Genomic DNA, 13567 nt, shown 5'->3' with positions numbered 1-13567 from the left:
CAATCAATTACAAGACAATAAAATACTTTCAGTTTAACTGGTGGATTACACTGATAAGGTTAGATGTTGAATGGGCTGTCTGTATTTTGGGACAGATAACACATTTGGGTCTTCAGATTATTTAAACTAAACTAAATAGTGGAAATAAGAAGTTGGTAAGGAAGACTATGTGAAATGTGATATAACTTACATAGAACCCTGTCACAGAATGCTTGGTTGGTGTGTGAGGAACATCATGAACATGCAACCATGGAAGAATGACATCAAAGGTGTACAAATGGCTGCTTAAAACAGGAAACCTCAACATAATAATCCTCAATCATGTTAAAATTTCTATTGTGCCATGATGACCCTTTATATAACTATTGTTAACCTCCCTCCAAAGCTAGACTTGGGTTAAACTCACAGGCACCGTGCAGTTACAGTATGTGTTCACATAATGTCAAGTTTCCAGCCGCTCTCCCTGATTTCCATTCCCGCAGTGAAAATGGGAAGGCTTCATGGCCAGTCTAAAATATCAGTACATGCTTTTTACTTTACTTCGCAGTTCAGATCTTCACTTTCTTTCTCACTTGAAATAACAATGTTTTATTTTTATTTATTGATTCACACACTTGCAGGAAAATCCTTGACCTTTGACCGTTGACCATCAGTTATAAATCAACTATACCCTTCCATGATGAGACAATAGTCATTTGTCCTAGCAGTGCAACTTGGCAAGGAAGCAACACTCTACTTTTTCACAACACATTATACCTTGATCTTATATTATATGACTAATGGAAGTAATGGCTACTTCAGGATAACCCGACTTGAAAAGGACTAGTAAGTAGCTAACAAGAAGCATTGGTGCATTGTTTCTTTTCTCTACACTTTGGAGGAAGTCGATCGTAAGTTCTTGCGTTGCAACATTGTATGAAAATAACGGTTGGGTTTGTAATATTTCCCTCCTCGCTATTGAAATTATACTCTCTTAATTATAATCGGATTAAGAAGCACCACCCGCTGTCCTTCTTATTGGTTCTGAAAGGTTTTTTTTCCCTCTCTGAGTTACTACCACCCACCCCTCACCTCTAGCCCACACTGGATTAGGACGTCACCAGACTTATCAGTAGGCAGAGATCTCTTAAAGTCTGGCTTTGCAAGACCAGCAAGACTAGTTCTTACTGGAAGTTATCCCCCACAAGATGCGTTTGGTGTGTTCTCTGTGCCTCTTGCTGGGTGTGTTGCAGCTGGGCAGTTCTCTGCTGCTGGGAGCCTTCAACATCAAGTCATTTGGAGACAAGAAGTCCTCCAATGGCGCCCTCATGGATATCATCTCCACGGTATGAAACACAGCGCTCTTTCGCACAATCGGATACAACCTTAATTAACTGACATACATTTTGACTACAATGTTGGTGTACATCTTGATTATATTTTATTATTTTATTATGTATAGGCCTATGTACATTTTTTGGATAACTCCTTAAATTATCTGAACAGAAGATACTTCTGCTTCTAACTCAATAGACATGAAAAGATGAAGATATCAAATTGGCAAAAACGATGTAATTTCCTTCACATTTTATTTTGTAGATTGTCCATCGCTATGATGTCATTCTGATCCAGGAGGTCAGAGACGGTGACCTGTCTGCAACCAAGAGACTGATGGAGCACGTCAACAAGTGAGACCATCAGTGTATTTCAGTAATTCTATTTTTGAGCGGTGCTGGCCGTTCAAAAGTAGCATTTCTTCCTCAGCCTAGTGGGAATGTGCGTGCACTATTTCTACAAAATTGCAATTGCGTGTTCAGGATGTGTGGCATTTTGTTCTAAACTGACAAATCCTGCAAACTTTGGAAGGCATTCATAGCCAATCAGGATAGATCCATGTCGATCCCATGACTGTAGAGATACTGTCTTTCGGACAAAATCTGTAGGAGTACTGTCAAAAAACATGTTTAGCAGAAATCGGCCTCATGGTGGCGCTAGAACAGGGCCCCATGTGGGGCAGAGGTTTTGAATTGGCATCCAGGGAGTGTGTTTGGCTGTGTGCAGTTTGGCCGCGACTGGGCCAACAGCGACGGAAATTAGCTTGTAACAGACGGATGGACACACACACGGACGGACGGACGCACGGACAGAAGGACGGACAGGGGTGAAAACATAGTCTTCCCCATGCCTTCGGGGCCTGGCGGAGACAACTACACCTGTGTGGCTATGTACAGTATACAGTATTTGTGTGTGTCTGCAACTGTGTTTGGGTGTTTATTTTCTTATCCAGAGGTCCAGAGTTCAAGTACCGCCACATCATCAGTGATGTGTCAGTGTGTGTCTGCAACTGTGTTTGTGTGTTCATTCCTATCCAGCGGTTCTCCAGAGTTCAAGTACCGCCACATCATCAGTGAGCAACTTGGTCGCACCACCTACAAGGAACGATACCTCTTCCTCTACAGGTACACACACACACACACATGGATCACTCTGCAAACACACTATGTAAAATCCTTAGTGTTCATTTATTTCAGAAGAGTGTACTCTTTTAGATAAATGAACAATAAATGAACGCTGAGGATTTTACTGTGATACATATGAAGGATCTGTAAGATGTTCTCCCAGGGGGATGTTATACAAAGAACAACTGTAATTGACTGTGTTCACATGGCCTCCATTTTGTTGTTATTTCATACACCCTGTAACCAAGTAACCGAATCTACAAATTCTAGGAATCTCTGTACATTACAGTATGTACTGTATGTCTGGCTTTCATCCAGACATACTGTATATCACACTTGGCGGGTGTGTTGTTGCAAAGCCAAGGAAGAGCAGTGTCAGGTTATTAGATGAGTGTTTTTGGATGCTGGAAGCAGCTCCTTTGGGGGATAAGCAATCACACTGCTCCGAATGGCGACTCGCATAGGCACTACATATGCATCCAACTGCCACTCCCCTGAATGGACACTGCAGACTGCACTAGTTCATATTCAGAGAACAGAAAACGTTTAGCCTATTCTACTTTTTTAGGTATCACAGTGGAGACAGACAGGAGTGAGGAGGTGTAGGGAATAGGCATCAGCGAAGTGACACGCAGGTTACACATTGTGTCATGACTCATGACATGATCTGTGCATATAAGTAACACCATAGCCACAAGCCACCCCTCAATAGTATTTCTTTCCTCTGTTTGACAAAATGTACAACTCTATTAAGCATAACCCTCTTCTTCATGTTGTCAGAGAGCAGACAGTGTCTGTAGCTAAGAACTACACATATGATGACAGCCATGATGATCCCTGTGTAAATGATACCTTCAAGAGAGAACCTTTTGTTGTCATGTTCTCCTCCAACTATGCTGGTAAGCGCCCTGGTGTGTGTGTGTGTGTGTGTGTGTGTGTGTGTGTGTGTGTGTGTGTGTGTGTGTGTGTGTGTGTGTGTGTGTGTGTGTGTGTGTGTGTGTGTGTGTGTGCGTGCGTGCGTGTGTGTGTTTGTGTGTGTGTGTGTGTGTGTGTGTGTAGATCAATGAGGGAAATTCCTAGAATGACATACCGGTACTGTATGTGGTTTTGATTACGTAGTATGTCTGCTGTTCTATTTAGAAATGGTTGGGTAGGACCGCTACTGGTTGACAAAAGGTATTGCAAAACATTATTGAAACTAAGACAAAACGTAATTTAGCCTCTGTTCAAACAGACGGATATAGCTCAACAGTATATATTTCAGTGCTTGTGCGGGGTACTGGGGTTCAAATCCTGAGTGGGACATGAAAGTTATGGAGTTTCAGTTTAGGGGTTGGGGATAAAGTTAGAGATGTAGTGGTGATGGTTAATATTAGACAATATTACACTTATAGGTTACACGTTTCTTATATTTTCTATCAATTACACACCTCATGAAGCCTTGAATTCATGGAGATTTTTTGTTTTTGTGGCATTCCTAAGCCAATAATTTGATGACCTCAATGGAGACTCTGTCTGCAAGTCTCCTACCGGAGACTCCGCCGGTCATTCAAATTATTATATTTTTTGGGTGAACTACTCCTTTAGGGTTAGGCATGTCGTGGTGAAGGTTAAGTAGTTAAAGAGTTTGATTTATGGTAAGGTTATTATCATAAATCAAAGTTGAGGAAAACATCCACAAACCACGAGACCTATGGAAGCTATTTAAAACCCAGCTAGGCTGTGGTGCTAAACTCAGATCCATAGCCAGCAACATATCCATCCAAACTCCCATAACCCTCCTCACGGATAGTCTTGATGTAGCCAAAAATCTCAACATCTACTTCACCTCCATGGCCAAAAATCTGGTCAATAAACTGCCCGCTCCATCTGGGCTGTTTGGTGTTAGGCACATCTTGAAATTCTACAGGAACCTTGGGGTATGCAAAGACAACTTTAAACTTGCCACGGTGTCAACTGATGAAGTGTTTAAAAAACTGCGCACCCTACCTCAATTCAAGGCCGCTGGCCATGATAAAATTGCCCCCAAATTTCTCATAGACTCAGCTGCCACCATTGCCCCAATCATTACCCATATTATTAATCTATCTATCAAGCAGGGTTATGTCCCCCAGGACTTCAAATTAGCCAAGGTAACCCCCCTGCACAAAAAAGGCAGTAAACTTGACCCTGGCAACTACAGGCCAATCTCAATCCTTAGTTCCATCTCTAAGGTAATGGAAAAAATTGTCTATGAACAGGTGGCTAAATATCTTGAAGAGAATAAACTGATCTACGAGTTCCAGTCTGGCTTCAGAGAGTCCCATTCCACAGATACATGCCTCATCTATTTGAATGATTACATCAAACGTGAAATTCACGATGGCAAATATTGTGGCATGGTCATGCTGGACCTCCAGAAGGCATTTGACACCGTCGATCATTCTATTCTGATCGAAAAACTCAAAGCTATTGGTCTTGATAGCACAGCAGTGAGATGGATGCACTCTTACTTGGTGGGGAGGGAACAGATGGTGGAAGTCAACGGAACCCTGTCCCCCCCCCTCCCAGTAAACTGTGGAGTACCTCAAGGGAGTATACTAGGACCACTGTTGTTCTTAATATACGTAAACGACATGTCATCTGCTTGTGACTGCAATCTGTTTCTGTTCGCGGATGACTCGGCTCTCCTAGTCTCAGGCAGAGACATTTTGCAGGTTGAAAAGGCCCTTAACTGTGAACTTAACAAGATCTGCACCTGGCTCAATGACAACAGACTCTCAATTCACCTAGGCAAAACTGAATGTATCCTCTTTGGATCTAGTCAGAAACTTAGCCTAGTTGAGAACTTCACAATTAAAGTAGGTGACACTGTGATAGAAAGAAAAAACCACATCTGCTACCTGGGTTGCATCCTGGAGGCTAACCTATCCAGTGAAAAAATGACCACCAAGGTAATCAATAAAGTCAATCAACGAATTCGCTTCTTGCAAAGAGTTGCCCCACTGATCAATATTAAATCCCGAAAGACACTAGGAGGTGCTCTTATTGGGCCCCTCATTGATTACGGAGTCCTTGTCTGGTATCGCGACGCCCCAGCTGCCTTAAAGCTAAAGCTCCAAACAGCCCAAAACAAACTAATTAGGGTTGTGCTTGGTCTCCCTCCTCTGACCCACCTTACCGAGCATCACCACGAAAGCGTGGGGTGGCTCAAAGTAGCTGACAGAGTACAGCATCTTGCAATGGGCCTGGTGTACAAGATACACTACACCTCCAAGATTCCCATGTACCTGACAAACTACTTCTTAAAGGTCAAGGATGTTCACGATCATAACACCAGAGGCAGCTCCACTAATCATCATCAGCGTAGATTTAACACTAAACAAGGCGCTAACTCGTTCTCCTGCTATACCATCAACATGTGGAACGCCCTTCCACAAGCCCTAAAGGAGAGCAAATCCCTAGCCTCCTTCAAAATTGGTATGAAAAGTCACCTTCAGACAGCAGCTACCCGTGACTTGTAAATAGACTAAGCCCCCATGCTCCCCCCCCCCCCCCTTTTTCTTTGTATTCTGCCTTTTGTATTTGATGTTATGCTTTTGAAACTGATATTATCCTAGATAAAGTACTATGTTCTATCCGTCTGTCTTTCAATGTTATATGAGATACTTAAAGTGTGGTTCCTGTGGAAATAAGCCTCGGCTTTCTAGGATCTCCTTTTAGTTGACCTTGTACCAGTGATTTGTACTGTCATGAAACTGTACTTTTTTCTATTGCAAACTTCTAAGAAATTCTTCAATCAATCAAAAACTCCATCCATCCAGGTAACACATGGCACGGTTTTTGTCTTGTTGTATATGGATATATTTTACACTATCAAATCATATTTATCCACCCTAAACCCTAAACACACACTGCGGTCTCTCACCCATGTGTTCTCTCCTTCACCCTGCAATCTCCATTGTCCCTATATGTATTATCTCGCACTCATAAAATGTTTAGTTGTCACATACCTCCCTCTCCCTCCCCCCCTCCTAGCTGTGAGGAACTTTGTGTTGATCCCCCAGCACACCTCTCCAGACATGGCTGTAGAGGAGACGGATGCTCTGTATGATGTGGTGGTTGATGTCCGCACTCGCTGGAAAACCAATGTAATTACTGCTCTCTAATAGTCTATACAGAAACACTCACTCAGGCACGCACACATGAGTGTGCACACATGACTGTCCCTGGCCTTTATGTCCTATAATGTTCTCTCTCTCTGTCATCTTTGTAACAGGACATACTGCTACTGGGTGACTTCAACGCAGGCTGCAACTATGTGAACGGGGCAGACTGGAACAAGATCCACCTCTTCACGGACAAGAGTTTCTATTGGCTGATCAATGACGATGCTGACACTACTGTGACACAGACAAACTGTCCCTATGACAGGTAGACAGGCACATGCACGCACGCACGCACGCACGCATGCACACACACAAATCACTCACACGTGCATACAAACATAAATACATACTAGTAGGCTGTATTTGTAGTATACTGTATTCTGTCCTCTGTGTTTGTAGGATTGTGGCAACCACCGACATGATGATGAAAGGAGTTGTGCCTGGCAGCGCTCAAGTCTATGACTTCATGCAAGACCTGCATCTCAGCCACAGCCAGGTATCACTGGATCTTAAAAAAAAAAAGAAGAAATCTGGTATCCTAAATAATGTACATGCATGTTTACACACTATAAACACTTGGGTGTTTGGGATGATGGGAGTAACCAGCGATAATCATATTATATTTTCTGTCTGAAGACATAGGCTAATGTATTTTCTCTTCCCCACAGGCATTGGCTGTCAGTGACCATTTCCCTGTAGAGGTGGAGTTGATTGGCTAAACCCCTGCCGCCTGAGCCCACTTACAACCAATCAATGAATTTGAATCGACTTTGTTCTCTTCAGGCGCAATAAATTACATGACAATAAAATTCAATCAATTGTGCTTTTACTGTTATTACACTGATATAAATAAAATCACAGCTACTGTAGTGTGAAGTGATCATACTAAATAGCAGTGATATTTATGAGTTAATATCATTAAGCGCCCCGCGAAGCTTGGTCAATGCGACCCTGGGCGTACAACAAACTTTGATCGATTCGCGCCAAGATGTAGGCCACGCTTCAGAGCCCGAACATTGCCAGATGTTGGAGCTTAGCTCCTTCCAGGAGCACCTCTCATATATTGTTAAACTTTGGGTGTTGATCCTAAAACGTCAGTTCCAACATCATTGCTGGAGCAATGGTTCAGTTATTATTCAAGACTCAAGATTAAACTAGGCCCCAGGTAGCTTTTATGGCTAAAACGGTAATCAATATTAAGATATTATCGTCACTATTTGCCAGTATTATACTGTAAATAGCAACACAAGTATATTAGTGGATTTCTTTTCATAGAATACCTAACTGAAATCTACTTGCACACCCACACTTGTACTTGGTAGGACAAGGTGTGTAGGAGCGAGTGAACAACCAACTGACCTTCATCAGCTATCCCTGAGGGTCAGATCAACTGAACCATATTTTCTGCAATACATATTTGCTGTAAGTGAAGATAATGTGCAGGATATTTTCCTCCTGAATAGAATACCTACATGTTGACAAATTTCCAAATACAGAGGAAAATCTAAATCAAGCATTCCTAAATGACAATGTCAATATTAGACCATTTTGACAACATACTATACGTCTATGACAAGGAAGTAATGTTCAAAGGGGTTCATTTGCAATACACACCAGGAAAACAGAAACTTCATAATAAAGAGTTATGACATTGACCTTGTCTTCAGAGACAGTGTGGTGTGTGTTTGTGGTTATAAGCTACTGTATTTTGATCCATAAGACAAAAATACAACTTCAATTCCAACCAGTATTTCAGAATGTGGACAAAACAGCAGTTTAAAATGTACGTCTTCTTTGTCTTTTCTCTTTGAGATGATTGAGATAATGGACTGGGCACACTTGTAGTGTGAGTATTCTATAAAATGAAGCGTATTCTGCAATAAAACCTTTTTTAAGTTGTCACATCATACAGGGGTAAAAAAGTAGTAAATACAATATAAATAGGGGCAAACTGAGCAGGTCCAGCATTCCCACTCCCCGATGCTTGTCAGTCATGAGAGACAAGCCAATGACAACATTTCACAGTGAAGTGGGCATAGCAATTAGTAATCATTCTTTAGATTCAGCCCAGGATCACAACTCGTTAGATTGGCAGAGATGATTGGAGGTCAAACTCAATCTGTTTAATTCTCGTCTTTGAACATGTTGAAGTGAATGTACTGTAGTTGACAAATAACCCTGTCACTTTCTAGTCCAGACAGTTGAAGCAATGTAATACATCTGTTGAAAGATAAGAGTTGGCCACCACATGCTATAGAGATACACCCCAAAGTACTTGTTGCATTGTGCTCCGAGATACTCTTTCTGAAGCACAATGTTAAAGACCTTGTGACTCTGCCAATACAGATGACTTTGTCTCTATCCTGGTTTATCACTTGTTTAACTGTTTTCAACACTGTTGTAGCTATCAATAAAACACTCTGATTACTTCAGGGACATTTGAACTGTTATAATTGTTTTACTCAGTTTTAACTAAGATCGACAGACAAAATCATTCTTATCGTATTCAGCTGGCACTCTGATAATACAGTAGAACAATAAGGATAGAACGTTATTAACAAAAACAACAGAAGAACCAGGGTGGAAAAACTCAGGTACATGTAGAAGGCAGATCAGAGGATTTGACGATAGTATTAATAACTAAGAAGAAAATAATGCACATCAGTATTGGCTGAAAAACTGCCAATCGGACAAAAATATGTCCTAGTAAGATCACTTTTGTTTTAAGGTACGTTTTCTCTGAATGGGTGGCACGGTGGCTCTGTGGTTTGCGCTTTACAGCAAACATCCATTGATACAATTCCAACGTGGTGCTGTGTAGGGTCTTTCTCTGTGGAGTTTGCAATTTCCTAACACAAAAAGATATGCATGTTTGGGACAGGGCATTGCTCAGTAACCTACCACCTGTATAATTAATATAACCTTTTAAATGTAGTCTCTGCCCTCCAAGTTCTTACTACATACATTATATGTATGCAAGAGTGAGTACAAAATGTACTGTATGTATGCATGTATGCAAGGCTGAGTATATTGCATGTGTATGGTCTTGCTCTCTCCTCTAGGCCTTTCTCTTCTTCAGCATCTCCAGGTACATGCGAAGTGACTTCTGGATGGAGTCTTTGGTGATGAAGCTAACAAAGTTGTGGATGTCTGCCTCCCTATTGGATACCAGCTTGTCAATGGTGGGCTTCCTCATCATGGACTTGCTGATCTGTCTGGCATGGTCTGAGGAAAAACAGAAAGAGAGAGAGAGAGTAAGACAAAGATTAGAACAACTAAATCAGAGATTGTGGTGGCAGTACAGGATCTAGAGGGCCAATCCCAGACAGATTTGCTGGGTTGAGACCCTCATGTCCAATGATCTCCAACACCCAAGGCTGAATAAATGCTTAAAATGCTAGCTTTAACACATACATGGCTGAGGCGAGTTGTTGTGTTCTACCTGGTATGGCCAGCCACTTGGCCATGGTCTGAGTGGCAGTAGCGAGGACCTGGTCCTCCGGAACCAGCTGATCCACCAGGCCGATCTTCAGGGCATCTGGAGCGCTGTACAGCAGGCCCAACTCTAGAGCTATCTCTGTGGTCCGAGGGCCGACCGTGTTCACCATGGTGTCCTTGAACCTGAAACGGACATGAGACAAGAAACGTTGTTCAAACACGTCTGATGTAGTTTTTATTGTATGGTTTATGCGATCTCCAAGCTCTATTCTGATTACATTCATTTAATCAAAACTCAGTTCAAAGTGGAGCGGTGAATTTGAACAGCTATACCCTGTGTGTGTGTGTGTGTGTGTGTGTGTGTGCGCGTCTAGGCTGCACAACAGTGGTCTTCTCAATCGGTTCCCGTTTTCATAGTTTAAAAATCCAGCCACGAACCGTTGTACTAATGAAACATAACTCCGGCCACCCACCGTTGTACTAATGAAACATAACTCCGGCCACGCACCATTGAACTAATGAAACATAATTCCGGCCATGCACCGTTGTACTAAAGAAACATAGCACGCATAGTGTGTGTGTGTGTGTGTGTGTGTGTGTGTGTGTGTGTCTCGGCTGCTCAACAGCGCCACTTGGTGACCCATGCCTACATTTCAGCTATTTGTACTCTACCGGACAGGGTTGAGGACAAGGAGACACACAAACTAGTTTGTAGAGAGCTGCTTCACCGCTCCAAAAATCTACTCCCATGTGATTATCAGGTCAAAACTGGATACTGTGAGTTATACGATATTAGCCCCGGTGTATTTAACCTGAGATAGAAGCGGTAAGGGAAAGAGAGTTGCTAAAACAACTGTGAATAATCAAAAACTATTTAATATTTTTATGGACATTATATGCAATGTTATATTTAGATAACTTATTTCCTTATCATATGAGGTTTAGCCACTTTTATTTCTCTTACTATTTCCCAACAATGTTATCAGCAACTGCAACAAAGAATAAATAAAGTCTACCTGAATCTACATCACACTTAACAACAAACATGTATCTTTGTGAATAGCACACACATAATAGAATGGCACAAGACAAGGGTGGTGTGGCCTGGCCAGTGGCCACCACAGACATAAATACAAAGACACGTCATTGGCCATTGGGACATCAATGTCGCTGCCAAATGTCGCTGCCATATTATCCAGGTCAGCTTGCCAAAACTCCACTGCAAGACATATGCCTGAGTGCATGAGATTAAAACATTTTTCTGTGTTATAAACATGACTGTTACCATCTTTGATGAGGTGTTTTGTTATGGAAAACCCCACATTTTTATTTTACAAAGTATCCTATATCATAATAATAACTAAATGTCAACAAACCAAACTGTTTTAAAATCTGTTGAGAATTCAGTGAGTTTTTAATTGTGGGTGACATTTAGGAATATTAAATGGGGCATACATGCTTTCGACACACAGTCAACCTGGATAACATGGCGGCCGGGATGACAGATTGCTACAATGAGTAGCAGCAGCCAATAAGTTATACATATATATATATATATGGTGATCACTGCTACCAGAGCCTAAGCCATCATTAGCTAGAAGCCATTCTGTCCTAAGCCTCACCAGAATGGCGCAACAATGCCCAGCTGTGTTTCGTTGAGGCCGATGCTATAACGAGGGTTTTCAGCCATGATTCGGTAGTCACACGCTATAGACATCAGACAACCTCCGGCTGGACTGGAACCCTGTGGACAGAAGGACGGATGGGAGAGAAAATTAGTCTTGGTTGGCATTTAGGATTCTATGGCTGCAGGTTCCAACAAAGAAGAATGACTTCATGAGATCTAAACAGCCATACAAAATCTCTATCTCTAACACAAACACACATACTCACAGAATGTAAAGCAGTCACTCACATTGATTGCTGCTATGGTGACCATATTGGATCCATAGAGTTTCAGCCACATCTCCTGGACAGCCTTCCAGAACACTCCGCAGCTTTCTGGGGTCTTCCCATACATTTCCAAGATGTCCAGCCCTGCTGAGAACACCTTCGGTAGACTCTGAATGGAAATATGTGCATGCACACAAAGAAGGTAATGGAATTACTATTTGGGCCACAATTAAGAAAATGCCCCCGAACTGAATTTGACGCATAGCCTACACATGGGACACTCATACACATCTAGTATCTGTATGCAGTTCTTGGAATAGCTTCAAAGTGAAGTCAACTGCGACTGTACAAAAACGTTTATTAGTAATTGTGTGCTTGTCCTTGTCCAATCAATGTGTTTCACAGAGTGGACAAAAGCCTACTATTGCTGAGATGATCCTTTACCGAGGTGATGATGAGGCCTCTGCAGCCCTTGTCCATCTCCAGCTTCTCCAGGCTGATGCTGAACTCTGTGAGGAAGTCCAGACTCATACTGTTGACCGGAGGACTCTGCATATGCATTGTTGCCACACCTGGAGAGAGAAGAGAGGAGAGATGTAAGAATATGGGACAGAATCAGAGATAGAAGGGACATTAGGTGGCAACAAATTCATTCACTTTACAGGAAAGAATTGTTCACTTTAACCCATTAAAACAGGGATTAGATGTTTTGCGTTGGCTATTCAAAAATAGCAGATACAGAACACAAGCTTGCAGCTATTTTTGAAAGTATGAGAACTACTGATTTAGAAGGCAATTGTAGAATCTGCCTCAGGTCTTAATGGGTTAAAAAAAGAAGCTTGCTCAAGTACCTGTGTTGCTGTCAAAATCCACTTTGATCTTGGATGAGGTGCTGCTGTTCCTCTGCTGAGACAGGAGGTAGGGAGACACACACACTCTGCCATGTCTGCTGGAAGAAGACAGCTGAGACAAGAGACCTGGGGCAGAAAAAAACACACAAACACATGAAATTACATTACAGTATTCTATTCTGTACTGTACTGTACTGTACTGTACAGCAAGTATATAGTCATACCATGGTGCTACAAATGTATGGCATATACTGTACAGCTGAAAGTATTATAGTATTTGTCAACAAATAAAACCTAGTGTGTTTATTGTTATTACATTAAACCAAAAGGCTTATTGTAAATCATCATCCCAATACTTCTTATCACAGCTGATGCCTCCACAAGCATTAATTGTTTCATGCAAAAAGTATACAAGCTTTCAAAGGTCGAAGTGAAACATTTCGTAAAGTTACAAACTTTATTGGATAGATCCTGTTCAAATCCAGGTCGCATACTCTATACGTACGAACTTTGACCCAGTTTAAAATCCATGGCTGCAAGGGAGAGGATGCTAACAGACTAGCACTGTCAACTGGGAAACTGTTATTTTTAAGACATGACGTTAGCCATGCATTCAATGACACGGGCTCCTAAACTAATTCAGGCGAGCTGTTCTTGGTTTAATATGCAAACGTACCTAAGAAGCCGCACTTTGCAGAATTTCTTAAAGCACTGGCCATCTCGTCCGTCAAGTTCACACAAAAACACAACCAACAGTGAGCGATTTACTTCCGTAAGGCGTGACCAAGGACTGAAATCT

General features: G+C 41.8%; 2 protein-coding genes across 2 annotated transcripts; one reads left to right on the top strand and one right to left on the bottom strand.

Annotated features, from left to right (window-relative positions):
* Nucleotides 1-779: 779 nt before the first annotated feature.
* On the top strand, nt 780-7369 carry LOC308282816 (deoxyribonuclease-1-like; the record flags this gene model as incomplete). The annotated part of the gene is made up of 9 exons (XM_080723202.1): nt 780-785; nt 1233-1325; nt 1579-1667; nt 2352-2438; nt 3219-3337; nt 6456-6568; nt 6697-6851; nt 6986-7082; nt 7255-7369. 9 exons carry the CDS (start codon nt 780-782, stop codon nt 7303-7305), a joined length of 810 nt encoding a protein of 269 aa, XP_080579328.1. The 3' UTR covers nt 7306-7369.
* A 1351-nt stretch (nt 7370-8720) lies between these two features.
* eci1 (enoyl-CoA delta isomerase 1) lies at nt 8721-13541 on the bottom strand. Its single transcript, XM_080724722.1, has 7 exons — nt 13445-13541; nt 12769-12894; nt 12362-12489; nt 11940-12086; nt 11647-11768; nt 10029-10207; nt 8721-9811 (listed from the first exon to the last, which is right to left on the bottom strand). Exons 1-7 carry the CDS (start codon nt 13485-13487, stop codon nt 9645-9647), a joined length of 912 nt encoding a protein of 303 aa, XP_080580848.1. The 5' UTR covers nt 13488-13541; the 3' UTR covers nt 8721-9644.
* Nucleotides 13542-13567: the final 26 nt, after the last annotated feature.

Source organism: Nannobrachium achirus, assembly GCF_963921795.1.
Source record: "Nannobrachium achirus genome assembly, chromosome: 4".
Lineage (NCBI taxonomy): Eukaryota > Metazoa > Chordata > Actinopteri > Myctophiformes > Myctophidae > Nannobrachium > Nannobrachium achirus.
The sequence above is the reverse complement of the archived record's forward strand: the minus strand, read 5'-3'. Positions and strand labels throughout refer to the sequence as shown.